Source organism: Vulpes lagopus, chromosome 2 (genome assembly GCF_018345385.1).
Source record: "Vulpes lagopus strain Blue_001 chromosome 2, ASM1834538v1, whole genome shotgun sequence".
Classification (NCBI taxonomy): Eukaryota; Metazoa; Chordata; class Mammalia; order Carnivora; family Canidae; genus Vulpes; species Vulpes lagopus.
The window spans coordinates 98491971-98512672 of record NC_054825.1 but is presented as its reverse complement, the minus strand read 5'-3'; the positions used below and the strand labels follow the sequence as shown (position 1 = coordinate 98512672).

General features: G+C 41.0%; 1 protein-coding gene across 1 annotated transcript in view; it reads right to left on the bottom strand.

Annotated features, from left to right (window-relative positions):
* MTHFD1L (methylenetetrahydrofolate dehydrogenase (NADP+ dependent) 1 like) overlaps window positions 1–20702 on the bottom strand; it is a 188127-nt gene that overhangs the window by 118011 nt on the left and 49414 nt on the right. The window contains exons 12-17 of the mRNA XM_041744611.1: window positions 19797–19933; window positions 18307–18353; window positions 14263–14370; window positions 13148–13222; window positions 11810–11912; window positions 6186–6262 (exon numbers count right to left, since the gene is read on the bottom strand). Coding sequence (XP_041600545.1) covers window positions 6186–6262; window positions 11810–11912; window positions 13148–13222; window positions 14263–14370; window positions 18307–18353; window positions 19797–19933 — 547 coding nt within the window. The remainder of the gene's footprint in view (window positions 1–6185; window positions 6263–11809; window positions 11913–13147; window positions 13223–14262; window positions 14371–18306; window positions 18354–19796; window positions 19934–20702) is intronic.

Genomic DNA, 20702 nt, shown 5'->3' with positions numbered 1-20702 from the left:
TGAGCCAAAGGCAGGCGATCAACAGCTGAGCTACTCAGGTGCCCTAATTTTCGTCCAGCAAAGAGACAAGGAGCAGACAGTGAGAGATGGTTCTGAGGCCAGTCTCCCCGAGTTAGAGCATCACACAGCAGTGTGGATGCCCTGGCATGTATATAGCCCCCAAGTCAAAAGGTGACGCAGAAGCAATTTTCAGCAGCCCACTTGGGCTTGCCCCCTCAGGCCTTGAAGCACCCAGCAATGAATGCTGGACAGCAGCTACTTTGTGTGAAATATGCCTGGGCCTTTCTTGTCTCTCTCACTCTGGGCTATACACGGTCCAAAAGGAACTAAAAGAAAAACAAGGAACATGCCTTCCTCCTCTTCCTCCTAATTCAGCCACTGGACGAAATCACTTCATTAGGCTCTGTCTGAATTCTCTTCTTCCCAAGGGGCCTGTGGGCCAGCCAACTGCAAGCTTACATAGAGAGAAAATGGCTGTGCCCTAGTGGGGTCACCTTATGGACATTTTATCGTCCATTTCTGTCACTGACAAGAAAGGAAATGAAGGAAATAAGGAGCTTTCCAGCTACTTCCAGGTCGAGATTTCATTAGTCACTGATGTAGTGAAAAAATATTACCTGGAAGTCAAATACAACTATGCTCAATTATAACATTTTCAATATAAGCCATTCAAAATATCAGAGACTTTTCATTTCATGATACTTAGGATTCTCTATATCACTATTCTAATATTAATGGAATATATTAATATTATGTTAAAAATGCCTGAGCATTTTGAGGTTTTCTATGTAAAACATGAGACCAGAGATAAATATTAAGCATGTAAGTAAGAAGTGGAATTTATAATACACATATAAGCTCTTCATTTGTAATTATAATTTCAAAATTTTGTACCTTAAATAACATAAAAAATGAAACAAGTAAGGTCCATTTAAATATCACTTTTCAATTTTATGGACTCAAAAATGTACTGTCAGGCTGCTCATTTTTGTTTTGCAAGTAAAGTATCTCAAAATTATATACAGAGATTTTCATTGTTTTTCACAAATTTAAACAAAGGACAATATATGATGTTAGGAGTATGTGAATCAATGTGGCTTTTCTGGAAGGTAATGTCGAAATGTGTTTCAAACATTGGAAATCTGCTTCTTCTATTACTCTCCAATCACAGATCTGGGAATGTGACCTAAGGATATTATCAGACAAAGCACACAAATCTGTGTGTATGTTCCTACAGCTTATGATAGTCTGACATACAGAACATCTTAAGTGTCCATTTACGGTACTGGTTACAGAACATCCACAGGATGAGATATTATATAGCCATTAAAAAATGATAAAGATCTACCTTTACTAACATAAAAATATGCCATGCCCCTGGGCGATTCAGTTGGTTAAGTGTTTGAGTCTTGATTTTGGCTCAGGTCATGATCTCAGGTTGCAGGATTGAGCCCTGCATTAGGCTCTGAACTCAGGTCTCCCTCTCCCTTGGCCCCTCCCTCTGCCCTTCTTTCTCTCAAATAAATACATCTTTAAAGAAATGTCAAAAGGGAGATCCCTGAGTGGCTCATCGGTTTGGCGCCTGCCTTCTGCCCCGGGCGTAATGCTGGAGTCCTGGGATGGGATCGAGTCCCATCGTCGGGCTCCCTGCATGGAGCCTGCTTCTCTCTCTGCCTGTCTCTCCCTCTCTGTCTCTCATGAATAAATAAAATAAAATCTTTAAAAAAAAATAAAGAAATAAAGAAATGTCAATAGAGTCTTAGGGTTAAAAACAAAAAACCAGCTAAATCTCTTAAATAATCCCTTTTTATTTAAAGATATGTATGCATAAAGCAATACAAGATATAGCCTTGGGCAATAACCATTGTCAATCAGACTTATAATCTGTGTAATGAGGAAATGATCCAAGACATTTAACGGGCATTCAAATCGCAGCCATTATTAACCTCTTATCTCTCCAGTACCTGGTTACAGTACAAAAATACACAGAGAAAATGTGAAAGGGCTTACTTACTACCCATCCCCATTTCCAACCCTCTTTTCATGAGTAACTCATATCAGAAGTTGGCATACATCTTTCCAGCTTCCATCCAGCGTTTATATACAAACATGAAGATGTATTTTGGCTTTTTCTTAACATAACCTGGATTCCTCTATATGTACTTTACTTCAAACTTCTTTCATGTGTAAAATTTTTTTTAATCTTTCCATTTCACAATTGTGGTGAGAACTCTATCACTTCCCCTATATACACTATAATATTTTCACCTGATGCATGTATCTGTGGTTCAGAACAATCTGCCAAAGATATGTAACTGCCCCTCCTGATGGATGTTTAGAATGTTTCAAATTTTCACCATTACAAATAATGCTGCAATTAATATCCTAAAACATTGCCTTTTGGGAGGGGGGGCACATGAGCAAAAATTCCTTCTTTATTTTTCTACATCTTTAGTCCTGAAGCCAGAATTATTGGGTCATTTCAAATTCTAATACAAATAAATGATCATCCATGAAACTTTATCAGTTTATACTCCAGCTAAGCTATTTATAAATGCCCCTATTTTTTTTTTCTACCCTCAGGAATATTAAGTATTATTTGCTTTTATAAACTCACAGGTAAATAGTACCTCATTTTTTTGTTTTGTTTTGTTTTGAAAAAGATTTTATTTATTCATGAGACATAGAGAGAGAGGCAGAGACATACGTAGTGGGAGAAGCAGGCTCCCTGCAGGGAGCCTGATGCAGGACTCCATCCCAGAATCCTGAGATCATGACCTGAGCCAAAGGCAGATGCTCAACCAGAGCCACCCAGGTGCCCAGTACCTCTTTGGTTTAATTTGCAGTTTATGATCACTTGTTGGCATTTTATTTCTGTATTTATAAACTGCTCTTATTCTATGCATTTATTTAGCAATTACTTATTGAATACCTACTACTTACTACTACTATATAACAAAGTTCTCTCCTCTGACAATACAGCAGGGAAGAGAGTAGACAAAAACCTATGCCCTCATAAAACTCCTGTTTGGGTCAGGGGAGGCAGAAAATACGCAGGCAGAAAATAAAGACTGTAGGCAGGAAAGAGGGGGTTATGGGACAAGCAGCCCCAGTTTGTTTTCTTTAAAGGTTTTATTTACTTGAGAGAGAGGGAGAGAGAGAGCACGCGCACAAGCAGGGGGAGGGACAGAGGGAGAGGGACAAGCAGGTTCCCTGCTGAGCAGGGAGCCAGATGTGGGGCTCCATCCAGGAACCCTGGGATCATGACCCCAGCTGAAATCAGATGTTGAACCAACTGAGCCCCCCAGGTGCTCCCAGAGAGTCTCAGTTTTAAAGGGTGAGCTGTGAAAGCCTTCTTGAGAGTTGTATGTTGAGTAATACATTGTGGAAGTTCTTATGTTTGGTGCATTAATCCTTTGTTATATCTAAAGCAAGCATTCCCTCCCACTCTGTTACTGGTCTTTTTATGTTTTTGTACGTGTCAACTTTTCATGTTCAAGATCGTAACTTTTTATGATGTCAAAATTATCTATTCTTCCGAGTCTCTGCATTTCTTGTCAGAGACCATTCCCATCTACAGCAACTGCTAATGGGTCTGACTTGTCCCAGCTGCTGCTTCTGTATTTTCTATTGAGCCTGTCTGTTGCTGGGCCTTTTCTCCTTCTCAAGGATTCTAGTTGAAAATTTTATTTCCCCAGAAGTCGGAATCAATTTCCCAGTGTCCCTTCTCTTGGGGTGCTGTCAATAAGATATCTAATGCCAACCTGGGGCTTGCTCCTGTGTGAACAATCAGGACTTTTTCTCTGTGGCAGCTCTCTGGAATTTTGTTGCACCCTTAGTGTTTGTGTATTACACTCATCCTGTGGGGCATTTGGTAGAGTCTCTAATGTGAAAATTCATGTTTTCTATCAAATCAGAATATTTGCTTTCTATTATTTCTGTACACACTTTCTTCCCTCCCTTCTCTGTTCCTCTCACCTGGAACTCTTAGGAGATGCATATTAGAACTTCTTGATGTGTGTCCCTTGTCTCCTGCCTTTCTCTTTACACTTGCTATGGCTTTCCCTTTGGTACCATGTTTGGACAGAATTCCTTGGGTTGCACTGCCCTCCCTAATCCACTTAGGCTAGTTCTTTTTCTGACACAATTTTTATTTTTACATCATTGTTTTCCTTACAAGATTTTCACCTATTTTCTTCCCAGCAGCCAATTCTCCTTGTATAAGGGCTCTCTCAATCCTCTGAGAACATTGATGGTATTTTTTGTAGACTCCTCCCACAAGGACTTATCATCTTGTTTCCCTTGGATTACTATGAGCTTCCCCTTTACTGGCTTTGGTGTCACATTTCATGATGCAGGTTTACTTTTGATGCTGGTGATGCCTGGCTTTAATACTCATTTTGACCTATCAGTGGACCTCATTTCTGATGGACCTAGCCTATCTCTAGAGATCAGAGAGGGCAGGGCCCAGGACTCCCTGATGTTTTGTTTCCAGACTTGTGCTCACTCACAGGGCCATGGTTAGTCATTCGGATGCCCTCTGCAAGATGAGAAAAGGCTGCCATTTCCTTAAAACAAGTACCACAATTGTGGCACCTGGGTGGCACAGTCGGTTGAATGTCCAACTCTTGGTTTTAGCTCAGGTCATGATCTCAGAGTGGTGAGATCAAGACCCATGTTGGGCTCCATGCTCAGCAGGGAGTCTGCTTGTGACTCTCTCTCCCTCTCTCTCTTGGCTCTCCTGCTTATGCTCTCTCTCTAAAATAAGTAAATAATTTTTTTTTTTTTTTTAAAGGCCACAATACACTGCTTTTCTTTGAGCAAGATGCTTTTCACTGCCAACAGGAGGCAGAGTAAACACACAAGTCTGTGACTGTGGTGTGACGGCTATCCTGGGGCTCGGTGGTGCACTGGCCTCAGGATCACACTGAGGTTCCCAAGCTGCAGCTCAGCACAGGTGTTGTGAGATGCTGTTTCCTTCTTGGGGGCTGTCCCCATCCGCTGACCTGGAAGAGTGTGTGGGCCCACTCTAACTCTGAAGTAGGGTATCTATTACCACTGAATGTAGAGACCCCCCTAAAACACTCCCACCATGTTTGGGACTTTCCTCCACAAATCCAACTCCATCTTCCCATCTTTCAGAAGCTTCCTGAAATTATATGGCAATAATTCTGGTTTTCTAGCCCAGATATGGACTAACTGTTGGAAATCAGTTCACGTGTGCAAGTTCCAGGATGCGGAGGAGCAGGGAGGGAAGGTGTATGGGCTTAGTTTGTCTTGATTCAGTCCTTATATTTGCTGCTTAATTAAAAATTATTCAAAAGGTCCAAAAGTCTATTAGGTATGAGAACTGAAATATTATAGTAAAAGGGATTATTTTTTCACTAACAAAAATTTGACAATGTAAAAAAGGCCATATATCTAATATCATCTTAAAATATGAAGTTTATTATAAGAAAAAAAATCTAGGGGCACCTGGGTGGCTCAGATGATTAAGTGTCTGCCTTCAGCTCAGGCTCAGGTCATGATCCCAGGGTCCTGGGATGAAGCCCACAATGGGCTCTGTGCTCAGTGAGAAGCCAGCTTCTCCCTCACTGTCTGCTGCTCCCCCTGCTTGTGCTTTCTCTGTCAAATAAATAAGTAAAATCTTAAAAAAAATTAAAAAAAAATTAAAAATCTAGACATTTGCTGTACCTGATTGAAAAAAAAAATCACAGAATGATTTTATGTTCCCTAAGTATCCCGCTCTACACGAAATGAAGGTAAACATCATAATTTACCTTTTGTATTTCTTTAAAAACACTTCAGGCTATTAAACAATGAGGTGTTTATTCTTTGGTTTATGAGACTTGAGTAATGTGTTTGAGTTTTTTTCTTCAGTTGTTATGCAGATGTAGTATTAACTTGGCAGATTTGCAATAAAATACGTAACAATTTATATTCAAAAGACACCCTGAGCAGCTCTTCCCAGAACTACAACTAAGATTACCCAGGAAAAGGATGGGAAGAAAGTACCAGGGCCTTTCTGCCTCCTGATCCTCTCCTAGTCCTGCTGAGGGATTAGAAGCAACACCTTGATGAGAAACTCACTGACTGCTGGCTAGGTGGATGACCAGGAAGAGAAAAGCAGAGAACCAGCTTCAGGGCTGGTGTAAACCAATGCTAGCAAGAACAGAGCCACATACCTGACGGGAATACCCCTTCTCTGTGGGTGCCTGCCCAATCGTCATTTTTCGTAGAAATCGGTCATTTGTATCCAATACTGAAAAAGAGAAAAAGCTTCTTCAATCAGCAAGTATTGACTGGCTGCCCTGTATGTGTCTGGAGCTGTTGTGAGTGCCAAGGAAGCAGTGGGGAGGGAGCAAGAGACAAGGTCTGGCCAGCCTGCAGCTGACATTCCAGTGAACAGACATCAAGAGGGAGCTGATAAACAAGAAAATATCAGTCCTGGATAAATGCCTTAAGAAAATAAAGGAGGTAATATGAGAGAGTGTCAGGGTGGTGGGAGGGCAGGGTGTCATTTTTGATTAGGCAGTAAAGGAAAAACATTTCTGAAGTGGTCACATTTTACACTTAACCCGAAGTCATAAGAAGCCAATTTAGTGTCTGAAAGGGTTAAAACACTAAACAACCAGATGACCCAGCAGTTACACTAGGTATATAACGAAGAGACCGACAACAGGGACAAGAACACATATCCGAGCATTCACAGTCACTACAGCGTTACTTCCAAAACCCAAAGGTTGAACAACCAAGCTTCCATCAGTGGATGAATAGATAAACAAAATGTGGTCTGTAGAATATTACACAGCCAGAAAACCTCAAGGGAATGAACAACATGGATAGATATTGAAAATATTATGCATTGTGAAATAAGCCAGATAGAGAAGGACAAATGTATAATCTCACTTATTTGAAGTACCAAATTCATAGAGAAAGTGGGACAGTAGTTGTCAGAGGCTGAGGGGGATTACTGTTTAACAGCTACACAGTTTTCCTGGGGATGATGAAAGTTTTTGGGTATAGATCGTGGGGATGGCATAACCACCATAAGCCTTGTGAACGTATTTAATGCCACGGATTGCACACTCATGGTTAAAATGTCACAATATGTATATTTTGCTCCAATACAATAAATAAAGTAGTAACATGGGGGGAAGAAGTCAATTGTGATTAAAGCAGGAACCAATTCTTTGTCCTGCTTTCACTGATTTTCCTGAACTGCACTGATCTGCATTTGTTTGTGAAAATTAGGTTTGTTCAGTGAAAACCAAAATTAAAATGCTAGGAAATAAGCCAGAAGGACATAGGCTTCACTAATAATTTATGGGCTTCAAACAACAAGCTGTCCACACTGACAAGATACAGCTGATATATTAAACATATTATATGACACTGAAAAAAAATGATAACCAGAATTCTGTATTTGGGGGCTGAAAGCATCTATCACACGAAAAATGTTAACCTTTTCTTTCACACACAAAGCACGAGCCGGCCAGCCCACCTCGCCCACCTATTGTTGCCTGACTCTGATGGTGCCACTCTCCATATGACACGCCCTCTCTCACTCACACTTTATGCACACACTCAGACACACTAACACACAGGCATGCATCAAACATCACACATCAAACGCACAGAAGCCTGTATGATCTTAAGGTCCAAGCAGAGTATATACAGAGAAAGGAATGCTTTTTGAAACTATCACTAGCTAGTACTTATTCCCAAGAACCATGGTGCAGTCATAGCAAAAACACTTCCTACTCTCATCTGTAGTATACACAATCTTGGCATAAGATGGGTATGATGTTTGTGTTGGAAATTCAGCTGTTATTTAGCAAAGAGAACACAAACAAGCCAAAAAGAAAAAAGAAAAAAGAAAAAAGGCTGGCAATATCAGCTCTAAGCAGTGGCATTAGAAACAGTGTGCATCCAGTGTGGCCCCGGCAAAGTTGCTCAGGGAGAGAGGCATGTGGATAGGTTGGTGCTGCCCACCTAAGAGACGTGAAAATTAAATTCCTGCACACACGATAGATAGCAAAAGGGAATGCTAAGTTAGTGATACATAATTCCCAGGTTCTAAATGATAGAGCTAAGGTGGAATGAGAAATACATTTATTCATTCTTGGAATATTTACTGAGTGGCACTTTTTATGCTAGGTCCCAGGCTAGCTGTACGGGGATGCAAAGATGAACAAGACATCAATCTCTGAGGGACACCTGGGGGGCTCAGTGGTTGAGCATCTGCCTTTGTCTCAGGGCGTGATCCTGGAGTCTTGGGATGAGTTCCACATCAGGCTCCCTATAGGGAGCCTGCTTCTCCCTCAGCCTGTGTCTCTGTTTCTCTCTGTGTGTCTCTCATTAACAAAGTCTTTAAAAAAAAAACAAAAAACCTCCAATCTCTGATTGGATGCATTTACACACACTGGGGAGATGAGGAAGGTACAGGTGAGTGTGGGTTTGAAGGGTGCCTCTGGCACTGCTATGATGCCTGGGTCTTGAGGACCACCCAAGGCGTGCCTAGTGGCTTATGGAACAACCAATAGCCATTCAGGTTCAGGGCTGTACAAGGTGGCATCGGGGGCAGGGCTACTATTTTGGCTTCAAAAGAAGAACTGTCATGATTCTCTGAGCATTGTCGAGGCAGTGTTGGGAGCTAGTAATTGATGTCACTTTACTGAGGGTGACTGAGGCTTGTGGGACCTTGGTCTAACAGTCCAGGAGGTGGATGAACCAATGAGCAAGGGAAGAACGGAAGACTGGATCCCCATCCCCAGGGATGGTGGTGCTCAGAGAGCCAGAGACTCAAACTCCTCTAGGAGTCACAAAATGGCTCGATGGCTTTTAATGTTCATTGTTTCTGGAATAGTCTATTGGCTCTGGTCCCACACTACTGCCAGGCAATGAGGCCTATAGACTTCTGATAGGAGGCACAGGATGAAAGATCCACCAGTTACATTTCTTACAAAGGCAGAAAGGAAAGGGTGGCTATTACATAAATAAATGCCATTAGTATAGTCTGAAAAGAAGTATTCAGCTTCAGGCAGTCCCTAAATGTCCCCCTCTAGTTATCAAATCATAGAAGGACCTAGTCTCATCACTAAGGTTACACTATTTCCAGGTCAAATCTTATATTGCCTTTAATAAAATTAAAACAAACAAACAAACAAAAAAAAAACCCAGGTCCTGGGATTGGGCCCTATATGGGGCTCCCTGCTCTGTGGGGTGTCTGCTTCTCCCTCTCTCTCTGCCCCTCCTCTCCTGCTTATGCTCTCTTTCTCCAATAAATCAATAAAATCTTAAAAAAAGAAGTGCATTAAATGTCCTCAATTCATTTGACAAAGAGTACCATTTTTTATATTAATTCATGAGAATAAGACCAAAACTACTTAGCAAATATCATTCTAAACTCCCCCAATCTGGGTTGCTTGTTTATACCAATAACGTTTTCTTCACTTTGCTGCCATAAAAATCATATAATTCTAGTATTTACCTGGAATAATTTTTTTTAAGTTGTCACTTCCAGTATTTTTTTTTTTTTAAGATTTTATTTATTTGGTAAAGAAAGAGAGTGCGAGGGAGCACAAGCAGGGGGAGGGGCAGAGAGAGAAGGAGAAGCAGGCTCCCCACTGAGCCTGACATGGGGGCTAGATCCAGGACTGGAGATCATGACCTGAGCTGAAGGCAGATGCTTAACTGACTGAGTCACCCAGGTGCTCCAAAAGTTCCATTCTTTTTTTTTTTTTTTTTTAAGATTTTATTTATTCATTCATGAGAGACAGAGAGAGAGAGAGAGGCAGAGACATAGGCAGAGGGAGAAGCAGGCTCCCTGCAGGGAGCGTGACGTGGGACTCAATCCCAGATCTCCAGGATCAGGCCCGGGACCGAAGGCTAAACCGCTGAGCCACCCAGGCTGCCCCAAAAGTTCCATTCTTAAAAAAAAAAATAGGCTTCCCAATAAAATGCTAATAATGTTCATATCCATTATTACAACTGACATTTGTCTGTTAAATAATAGAGTGAATTATGGTTCATCTACAAATAAATATTCTAGATCCATTTAAAATTACCATTACAACAAAAAGCTAACTAAACGGAGCATGCTACTTAAGATATAAATGAAGCCGTAGGATCTAAAATTGATCGGCCTAAATTAAAATTAATTATACACAAATTCCAGATGCACAAAAAAACCGAATAGTATTTTTATTAGTATGGCAACGTGTTTTTCTTTCTAGACTTCTCCAAAATTTTTATAACATTTTTACTTTTATAATAAAAACATTTTTTTTGAGTTTCCAAAATGATGTTACTCTCCTTTTTTTTTTTTTTTTTTTTGGTTACTCTCCTTTTGTTTGCAAGACAAACACTCAGAAAACTATATCCTACAAGTATTCCCATGATGGCATCTGCTGATTGCTCAGGTGGAACTGTAGAGTTTGTAAAGCACTCTCCTATCACAGTGGAGCTACATAAGACAGATACTGGTTATTATTATTCCATTTTACAAATGAGAAAATGGAAGAAGTTATTTGTTAAAAGTTGCACAGCTCATAAATGGTGGAGCCGACAGCAGTTTGGCTCCTGCCTTCGGCCCAGGGAGTAATCCTAGAGACCCCGGATCGCATCCCACGTGGTGCTGCCTGCAAGCAGCCTGCTTCTCTCTTGGCCTGTGTCTCTGCCTCTGTGTCTCTCATGAATAAATAAATAAATTCTTAAAAAATGGTGGAGCCGAGACTCATTTTCTAGTTTTTGTCTCTCCACCTCACAATTGTGGGAAAACACTAAGTTCTTAATGAACTGGTTAAATGGATTCCCAGAGGGAAAGCTTCATGAAGGGGGGTACCAGGGTTGTCTCTGGGAAAGTCTACGCAAGGAGATGGACTGGATGGTGGGCCAAGACAGGCAGAAGGACAGGGTCAGGCCCAGCTGCCTAGAAAGCAGACAGAGAGGGAAGTATACAGGGCCACACTGCGGTGGTGCTTCAGGCCAAGCTACGTGACGGCCACTGTACCCCATTCAGGACTTTATCACACAGGATGGGGGCTTCTGAGCAAAGTGACAGAACAGTATCTCCATATTACGAACCTAGTGAACCGTGGATGGATATGCACATAAGAACATCTATTAAAAGGTAGCTGCAGTCAACCAGGCATCTGATAGAAATGTTCTGGAAGTCAGTAGAAGCGATGAAGGCAAGTAGGCAGGTCTGAGAAGAACACACAGAAGGGTCAGGAATCCAGACCACCTAACCCTTCCAAGACACTCTGAGCATTATCATGTGCTACTATCCACAGAGGAGAGAACCAAGTAATTTTCTGTGGACGTGTGTAAGGGGGAGGGATAGGGCGAGCCCAGCGGAGCAGCTGAGTCAAGAAGGGGAGTGACTTTTCCTCCCAGATAGGAGGTGGGGGTGGGGGGTGTCAGAAAAGAAGAGAGGCAAAAAACAGTGCTTGAAATCAATGAGGGATTCCAGACCACAGGCCGGGAGGGCAAGGGGGAAGAAATGGAACTGTGGGCTTGGGATGCTTGGGTGGCTCAGTCGGTTAAGCATCTGTTTGGCTCAGGTCACGATCCCAGGGTACTGGGGTCAAGCCTCAAGTCAGGCTCCCTACTCAGTGGGGAATCAGTTTCTCTCTCTTTCCCCCTCTGCCCCTCCTCACCACTCAGTCTCTCTCTCAAACAAATAAAATCCTTTAAAAAAGAGAAAGAGAAAAAAAAAAAAAAAGAGAAAGAAAGAAACTGTGTGCTTGAAAGTGATTTAAGAGCTGGAACAAATGTCATCCCCGACCGGGCAACCAGCACCTACCTCTTTGCCACGTGATGGTGGAAGGGTCAATGTTGAGACGTGCAAATTTACTCACTTCCTCCTCTGTCAGCGCACTTGGATCAGTCTTATTTATTCCCAGTTTCTAACAATGAAGACAAAAACATGTGATATATTTTAGTAAGGAATAGAAAGCAAAATGTAACCAAAACTATCCCTCTTATTTTATTTTCTCCATGACCAGAAAATCTTTTTAAAGCTACACTTAACTAAGAAAGTTGTAGGTCAGGCCAATGCATAAATAAGCCCAAGCCCAAGTGTCCCTGAAATGGAAGACATTGATACTTATAATATACCCTAAAATGACATCAAAATAAGGCATGGTTGCTAGTTCACAAAGAATATTACTTATTGCTGTCTAGGCCCGAGACTCTTGGGATTGCGCTACGTGGCCAAATGTGCTGTTTTCAGAAGGGACATAAACCGCTGTCCACATAATTGATGTTCCAGTTCATTAACTCTTCTTTCAAATACAAATACCAATAACTCAAGTTGATGCCTATGTTTTTAAAACAAGTTATTTCTAATTCACTGTGAAAAAAAAAAGGCCATTATAACTCTCAGTGCATCTATTTCTGTAAAGGAAACAGTCTAAGAAAATTCATAATGAAGAATAAGAAAATAATCTGAAAGTACAAATGCCAACAGAAATTATATAGGTCGTGGCTGCTGAGGTTAGTATATTATACAGTATTCTTAACAAATTGGTTAACCAAATTTGGTTCAGGAAGAAGCAGGGAGGGTTGAGTTTCTTAAATCAATTATCACCAACCAGTGGCCATCACTTATACCATTAAAGTTAGTTTTTGGTCTATGAAAAGAGCAAGGGGCAATCAATGTGATGAGTAGAATAACAACAGATAGAACAAGGAAATGATAATATGGGTAAAAATTAAGATTGTTTCTACCAGTAAAACCTTAGCATCTTCCTGTAGTAAAACCTGATACAGGTATGTTTTCAGAGGCTAGATCTTATTTCCTAGAAATCGAAGAAAATTCATGAAAGAGAAGGACTCTTGGAAATTTGATTTGTCAGCTGATTGGGGTACTCTAGGTCAGCAAAGCAGTTCTCTCAGTTTATAGTTGAAAGGACTGAGACGCAAAAGGGGAATAATCTGCCTACTTGTTCTTTGGTGTAGCCATATCTCAGGCTTCTGGTTCTTTTCTCTCTGTTATGTTGTTCTGTCTCTAGAGTTTAATGCCCCAAAGAGTATCTAAAAACCCAAATCAAATCGAGTTTAAAATTGCTGGCTTTGATCATTTTTCTGATTTGTTTCTAGGATTATTTTCTTGTTGAAGAGCAACGAACTATAAACCTACTTTCAGCCGAGCAAGTTGAATGCTTGAAAACTCTCGAACACCATTCACTGAAGGAACGAGTCGATTATACAGTGCCTAAAAACACAAAACACAAATAAAACCCCACAAAAGTTTAAGGGCCAACTAAGACTTGGATAAGTCACAGGATATGACAAAGTTCATTACATTTATAACCCAACTGTTTAGATTAGAGACCCTATTAAAATTCCTGGGTAATATAAACAATGTAGCCTTAAGTTCTATCGTTTTAATAAATCTGACTAGATCTGAAATAAGGCACATTGCAAAGACTTTGTAAATATAAATATTTCTTGATTTACATAGCCTCACAACCATTAAATTAATATTTATCTATATTTGGATTCAAGAACTCACAAGAGATTACTTTAATTAGAGGAAGTCAGGACCCTTGTAAATATGCCAGAAAGTTCCACTTTTATCCACATCTTAGGTCTATGAGGAATTAGCACCTGGTACTCAATCCCCTATCAGGTGTGGGTTTTACATCAGCTGGATGCACCTGAAGCCCAACAAAGGGTCTAATCTCTGTCTCAGCACATCTAGAAGGGCTACACGTAACATTACAGTCTTAAAAAGAGATCTTTCCAATCCCCTTAGTACAGACCAGAGATTGAATCACTAAAGTCCTGTCACGGGTAGCCCCGTTGGCCCAGCTGTTTAGCGCCGCCTTCAGCCCAGGGTGTGGTCCTGGAGACCCGGGATCAAGTCCCACGTCAGGCTCCCTGCATGGAGCCTGCTTCTCCCTCTGCCTGTGTCTCTGCCTCTCGCTCTCTCTTTGTCTCTCTCTGTCTCTCATGAATAAATAAATAAAATCTTTTTTAAAAAAATAAATAAAATCCTGTCTCAAAGAAAATTTGCCTTAAATAATAGAACTCACATAATTTACCCAACTACTGGCAATGGTCATAAACTCCCTTGAGAATCTGACCAAAGCATGGATTTTCTCCCCAAGAAATAAGGACATGGAGAGTTCACAAAATGTTCAATACAATTTCATACAAATTACAGACATCAAAGTTTTCCCATGAACCCTTTAGGAATCCAGAAATCCCAGGATAAGATGCCCAAAATGGCCAACAAGGAAATTTTCTTACTTTATCGGTTTGAGTGTTTTCATGCAAAATCCTTGTGTCAATAGCGGCAGCCAGCAGGTTGTTGGCAGCGGTGATGGCATGGATGTCCCCAGTCAAATGAAGGTTGAACTATAAATGACATGGACACTTCATTCTACTGGCCTTGGACAAGTACGAATAAACTATTGCACTAATTAAACATCCCTCATAATGAGTGAAGTCCATAAAATAGACTAAATCAAAAACTCAATGTCAAGAGTTTTCCACTTGACAACAAAGAACTCTTAAGTGGACTATCTCACCACCAATTCTTTCATCTTTCACTCCTGGATTAAGGGTGAGACACTCTGATGGACTTAATGATTGATCTCCTTATTTTACACACATTCTTTTTATGATTTAGAAAATAGTGTCATATCAACTATACTTTAAAACCAGGCAGGGAATAAAATCAGCAACAATATAATAATATAAAATAAGACAAAGTCCGAGAAGTAAAAAAATTCATCACCCTCAAAACCCTATTCTGTTATTTTCCTTCTAGTCTTATGTGCATGCATATTTATTATTTGTAGACTCAGCATACTTACAATACTTTTCATTCAGTAACTTTTCATTTAAGGAACTTCTTACTATGTATTTTAATGTAATAGTCTTTTTCATATGTAGTTACAGTTCACAGGGTCTGTATAGTGGAGTAGATGTACCAAAAGTTTTCAGTCTCCTGTGTCTACATATTTAAATTGCTTCCAAAATTTCATCTTTGCAAAGAAGGCTACAATTATAAAGATTATACGTAAATAATTTTTTTTCAATTAGTTGCTAATAAGCCATATAGTGTGGTTCCTGGATTAAAGGATCTTGATAATACCACCAAATTGCTTTTTGAAAGGTTTGAAGTACCACCCCCAAACACCAGCTGATCAGTTAAAACCTCATTTTATAACCTAAAATATATGACTAGTAGAAAATATGAATTATGTATGTATATTTTATAAAATTTATAGTTTTTAATATCAAGAGCATAACCCCCTAGTGTTATGCTATTCAAGATAGCACTTGAATTCACAACCATGAGATCAAAACATGAGCTGAGATCAAGAGATGGATACTCAACAGACTGGGAGCCACCCAGGCACCTGTACATCTTAGCTTTTATACTTAGTGTTAATATTACTAGCATTTTTACATCAATAAATAGTCTTCAAAATATACTCTGTGTGATATCCTATTATTAGATATTTAAGATCGCTCCCCCCCAATTTTTTTTAATGCTACAAGCTGTGTGAAAATAGTTTAAAAATTAAATCTTTTCATACACAGCCAGTTTTTGCTTAGGATAAACTAAAAATGGATTTATTTGGGCCAGAAGGTATGATACTGTTTTTAAGGCACTTATATTTTAACTTGCCTTTCAGGAAAGTTTTACCAACATATGCTTCCCAGCAGTATGTAAAAATGTATTTCAATGTCTCACTGCTAAAATTTAGTGTTATTATTACTACTTAAAAAAATATCCAAATCTGTCAGTTTGACAAGTCAAATAACTGATAGTAGCTTTAATGTAGATTAATCTGATTATTAATGAAAATAATCATTGGTTAGTTAATATTTCTTTTCTGATGTTTCTATTGAATCCTTCCCATGTTATAACTAGATTGTTTTTCTTTCCTGCTGCCTATCTGATACCCACTGGGGTGTCCACGGGCCCCAAACAGGCCTCTCTTCTTCTGACCACAATGCCTTTGCCACCACACCTTCTACCTCATGGCCATTATTCCCCTCATCCTCCATTTCTGATCCACCCTCTTTTTTTTAAATGTGGGGCTGGAACTCACGATCCTGAGATCAAGATCTGAGCCACTCAGGTGTCCCATGCCCTATGCTCTATTTCAATACATGACTCTAGAGTTGCTCGGCCCACTATCCTGGATATCATCCCCTTTTCTCACCCCACATCCAATTCTGCAAACACGTCTTATATTACTGTCATCCCCCGATTCCATCCTCACTACCACCATGCTGGGCCACAGCACCATCTTTCCCCTGGGCTTCCTTACTAGACTGCTAGCATCCACTCTGGACTTCTAGGCATCTATTCTCCGCTCAGAAGCCTGAGAATTCTTATAAAATTCAATTTACATCATATTATTACTTTGTCAAGATCCCTTCAATGGTGGACCATGATGATAGTCAAATAATATCCAGGCTGTTGGCCATGAACTTCACAGCCTGAAAGAGCTAACCCCTGGCCATTTCTAGACTTCACTAGCTTCACCTCTGGTCACCCACTGACACATGCTGGTGGCCTCTTGTTCCCAGAAGATACTAAACCTCTTCCTGTCTCAGCACTGACCCGGAGCAGGTCCTACTACCTGGAATACTTCCCCCCATTCTGTACAACTCTGGCTCCATCTCACCCTTCAAGTCTTGGTATTTTCACTTTCAATTCTTCAACCCATCTGGAACTTATTCAAACATTTTCCCATGATTATTTATTATGTTTCTTTCAGACACATTGTCAATTCATGCACTTAGTCAACAAACACGGTCTGAGTGTCGGGCATTGTGCTCAGAGCTGGGGATAGAGAGATGAAGAAGATATGGAAGGTCTTCTAATTCAAGGAACACACTGCCTGATTGTTTTTGGCTTACTTAACAATCATAAGGCACTTACAACTATCATATGCCTTAAGTTTGCCCCAAGTCTGAGCCATGCAGCTGATGCCATATGACAGCAGGACACCAATGCCCTTTGACTATTTGCGCAGAAATTCCTGAGCCATTCCCCTGGGCATGTTCTTTGTACTCCGTATCCCCAACCTGGCCTCCTGGCTCTGGTTCTTCCTGGCTTGTGAATATTACTCACCCCCGTTCTGATGGGAGGCTTGGGGCTGTTTTTTCAGCAATGCCTCACACTATTTATTCTCTCCCCACCCCTAATACTTGAATAGTATCCAAATTTTCCCTATAGCTTCCCTGATACTCAGGTCTTCATAGGTAAACACCTTTCCTATTCATTCAACCAAACCAACAAACAGTGTGTGCTGGGCACCGTGTTGAGTGCTAGGACTATAGCCTCTAACTCACTACAGCCTCCAGAACTGAATGAGAAAAACAGGAGATGAGGGGACCAGGGGTGGTGGAACAAAACCTACAGGACTGGCTGCAGCAGGGAGGGCAGAACAGGAAGGGAGAATGCTCCCAGTCTCGGAATCAAGAAACGATGACCGGGCCAGAGTCTGCAGGGAGTCTGACGGGATGCTAAAAGGGAGGGTGGCCCATGGGGACCTCAGACAGTGAGGCAGGCGGGGGGAAAGGGGGAACAGGAGAAGCACACGAGGACCTGCCATGTGACACTGTGGCACACAGAGTGACAGGGTAACTCCTGAAAGACACCAGACAGGAAAGCAACCAGCTCAACTTGGGTTTGGGGAAGATTTCTTGGGACCAGAACCAAAGGGCTGATGCAGAGAGCAGAAGTGATGAGACCTGGGCCGGTGATCAGATGCAGGGCAAAACCGGATGGTTATGCAGAGGGTAGGAGTCCTTGGAGAACTAAAAAGGGACACCTTTGGCCCCTGTTGCCCATTTCTCTTTGGAACTATTTCATTTGGAGTCTCACTTTGCCTAAGGGGGAGTCCAAGCCTCCCTGTACTGGGCAGTATAACTGATGATTGATTGGGACACAGGTCTCCACTCTCTCATCCGGAAGCCTTGGAGCTATGTGGGGTTTGGGGTTCAGGATTTTTGGTAATTTAGAAACACAGAATGATATACCTCTAAGTTTTTAATACCACACCCCAAGCAGGGTCTAGGTCCATATCCATTAATCAAATCTACAGCAAAATATGTGAACATTTACACCAAATGGCAGAGACATTACATAGCTCATAACCATGAGGTCTCACCACTGTAACTCATGTAAACATTTATGGTTTTCAGAGCCTTTAGGACTTTGGGATTGAGGATAAAGGACTGTGGGCCCGTGTTTATGAGGCACAGAAAAAAGGTTCCAGGAAGGAAAAACAGTGACACATGACATGTTTTTCACTGAGTCCTTACCTCCTCCATGGGGATGACCTGGGCATATCCGCCACCCGCAGCTCCTCCTAAACAACAGAGCAGGCACATTTGAAATCATTCACCAAGTACAGCTACACAGGATGAACAAGGCCCTAGGGATATGGCTCCCCAAACCTAGCAGGAAGGCATGCATCCCCAAGATGAAACAACAGGTAGTAAAAAACTATCTATCAAAGCAAAATAAAGGAGGGAAAAAAGTCTATTTTGTCCAAAGATGCAATTTAAGGACTTCAGTTTCTTGATTTAAAAAAAGGTAAAATAATATAGCAAATGTCATTACAGCACATATGGGATTATTTTATTAATTTATTATTAGATCTGTGTGGCTCTGTGTTATCTAAATTGCACATGCTTTAAGTATCAGAAAACTTTGTTCAAAAAAATCCATCTGGTGAACTCTGAACTAAGACATTGTAAAATTTGGACAATTGATTTTAGACAATAGTTACAATTTGCTATGCTATCCTTCAAAATAGTGAAGTCAGTACATTAAAAAGATTTCTCTTCCTTAAATCAATAGTGATACCTTCTGTGTCCTATCATTTTATAGTGTACCGTATTTTTTTATATGCTATCTCATTTGGTCCTCACAACTCAGGAAGCCAGATACTATAAACCATTTTGCACTTTCACAGATGCGGCTCAGAGAGGTTACAACTGGTTAAAGGTCACACAGTGGTGGAACACAGCCACGAATAAAACCGTAGTCTTCTTTTTCCGAATTTTGTGTTCATTGCACTGCATAATATATGACATTCTATGAGTTACCAGTACTTAATGAGCTAGGACTTATTAACATCTGTGACAGTAACATAAATATAATACCGCTAAATACCACAAAGTGCCAAGAACAAATAGTAATTGCAGCAATAAATGCTATTGTAATATGAGCTGAAGAATGACCTCATGATAAATCAGTGGAGAAAGAATAGTGAATGTGAAATTGCCAGATGGCAGCCCAGCACAGACAGACAGAAATTTCACCACATCTCGGTCCATAGCTGGTCAGTTTCTAAAGCTCTGCAGGTCTGACAGCAAAATCGGGATGAGCCCTAGGGCCCAATGGAAAAGCTCTCTTACTGTGTAGAGGGGAAGACCTTTCTCTGGGGCAGGAATGGTAAGACACCAATACGAATGGAAGAATCGCAAAATGGCTTGGCAAAAAAGGTGCTGATGGGCTAGAAGATTTCTGCCGAAGGCTGGAAGGGTGAGCTCGGGTCCATGACTGCTCCAGGGACCCAGGGAAATGGGCTTCCTGGCAGGCTTGGCTGAAATCCCCACTGCAGCTCCCTCTGTGCAAGGACCGCTGTGGGGTAAGCACGACATATTGAGTGTGGAAGGGGGTATAGTGATGAAATACACCAGTTCCTCCGACAGGTTTTAGCTCCCGATCTGTTGATAATGTTCTTACAAAACTTCTCTGCCCAAAGTTTTGCTCTGAAAAATGTACCAGTTGTTACATCGAGTACCTTTAACTCCAAAAGTTGGTCCCTGAGAAGGCTGCCTGAGACAGGCAAAGGAGTTGATGTTCAGGTGTGCAGTCAATGCCTGCACGAGCCCAACTGTCACTGTGCTTTTCCCTTCACCAAGAGGGGTGGGTGTGATCCTGGTTTGGGGGAAGAAAAAAAAAAAAGTGAGAATTTAATAACATTTCCCAAACAACCTATGCAAATCAATCTAAGGTGCCAGAACCAAATCAGAGGATATGGTAGAGAACACGCCATCCCCAAGTTCACTTAGTATTTCAGTTTTCATGGATCTTTATGGTCTACCCACATCACACAGGCCACGCTTAATCTAAAGCCAAAATACAGACACACCTTCAGCAAGAGACCAAAAAAGAAAAAGTTACTCAGTGGTAATAGCATTATCAGCTTCACAAAATGTCATAGAATTACCCATCAAATGGTTTAAATGATTAAGACATGTCATTTCTTCTTGATGGGTGATTTGGCATTCATTCTGCTAGCGCCATTTACTGGGGGCACAATGTGGTCACAAGGCCTACTCAGTGATCTGTGGCCAGAGTCTCAGGATTGGAAGGCATCCCATCATCCCCACTCATTCATTTCCTTTTAGATATTAGCACTCAGGGCTTGTCCCCACCATGTTTCTTTTTTTTCCTTCTAGTTTCAACACAAACAATGACGGAGGCCCATTCTAGGATAGCCTATTCATTTCCAGATAATGTTTACAGTGAGAGAGTTTTTTGTCCTAAAGAAGAGATGTCTGCATTCCTGTAGCTCTGATCTCATAGAGTCAAACATACTAAACTCAATCCCTTCTCATATAATAGCTCCTCAAATATTGGGAAAGATTTAGTCCAACACTCCTCAGCACAGTAAGATCAAAAATGCTCTGGAGGGGCTTGTTGA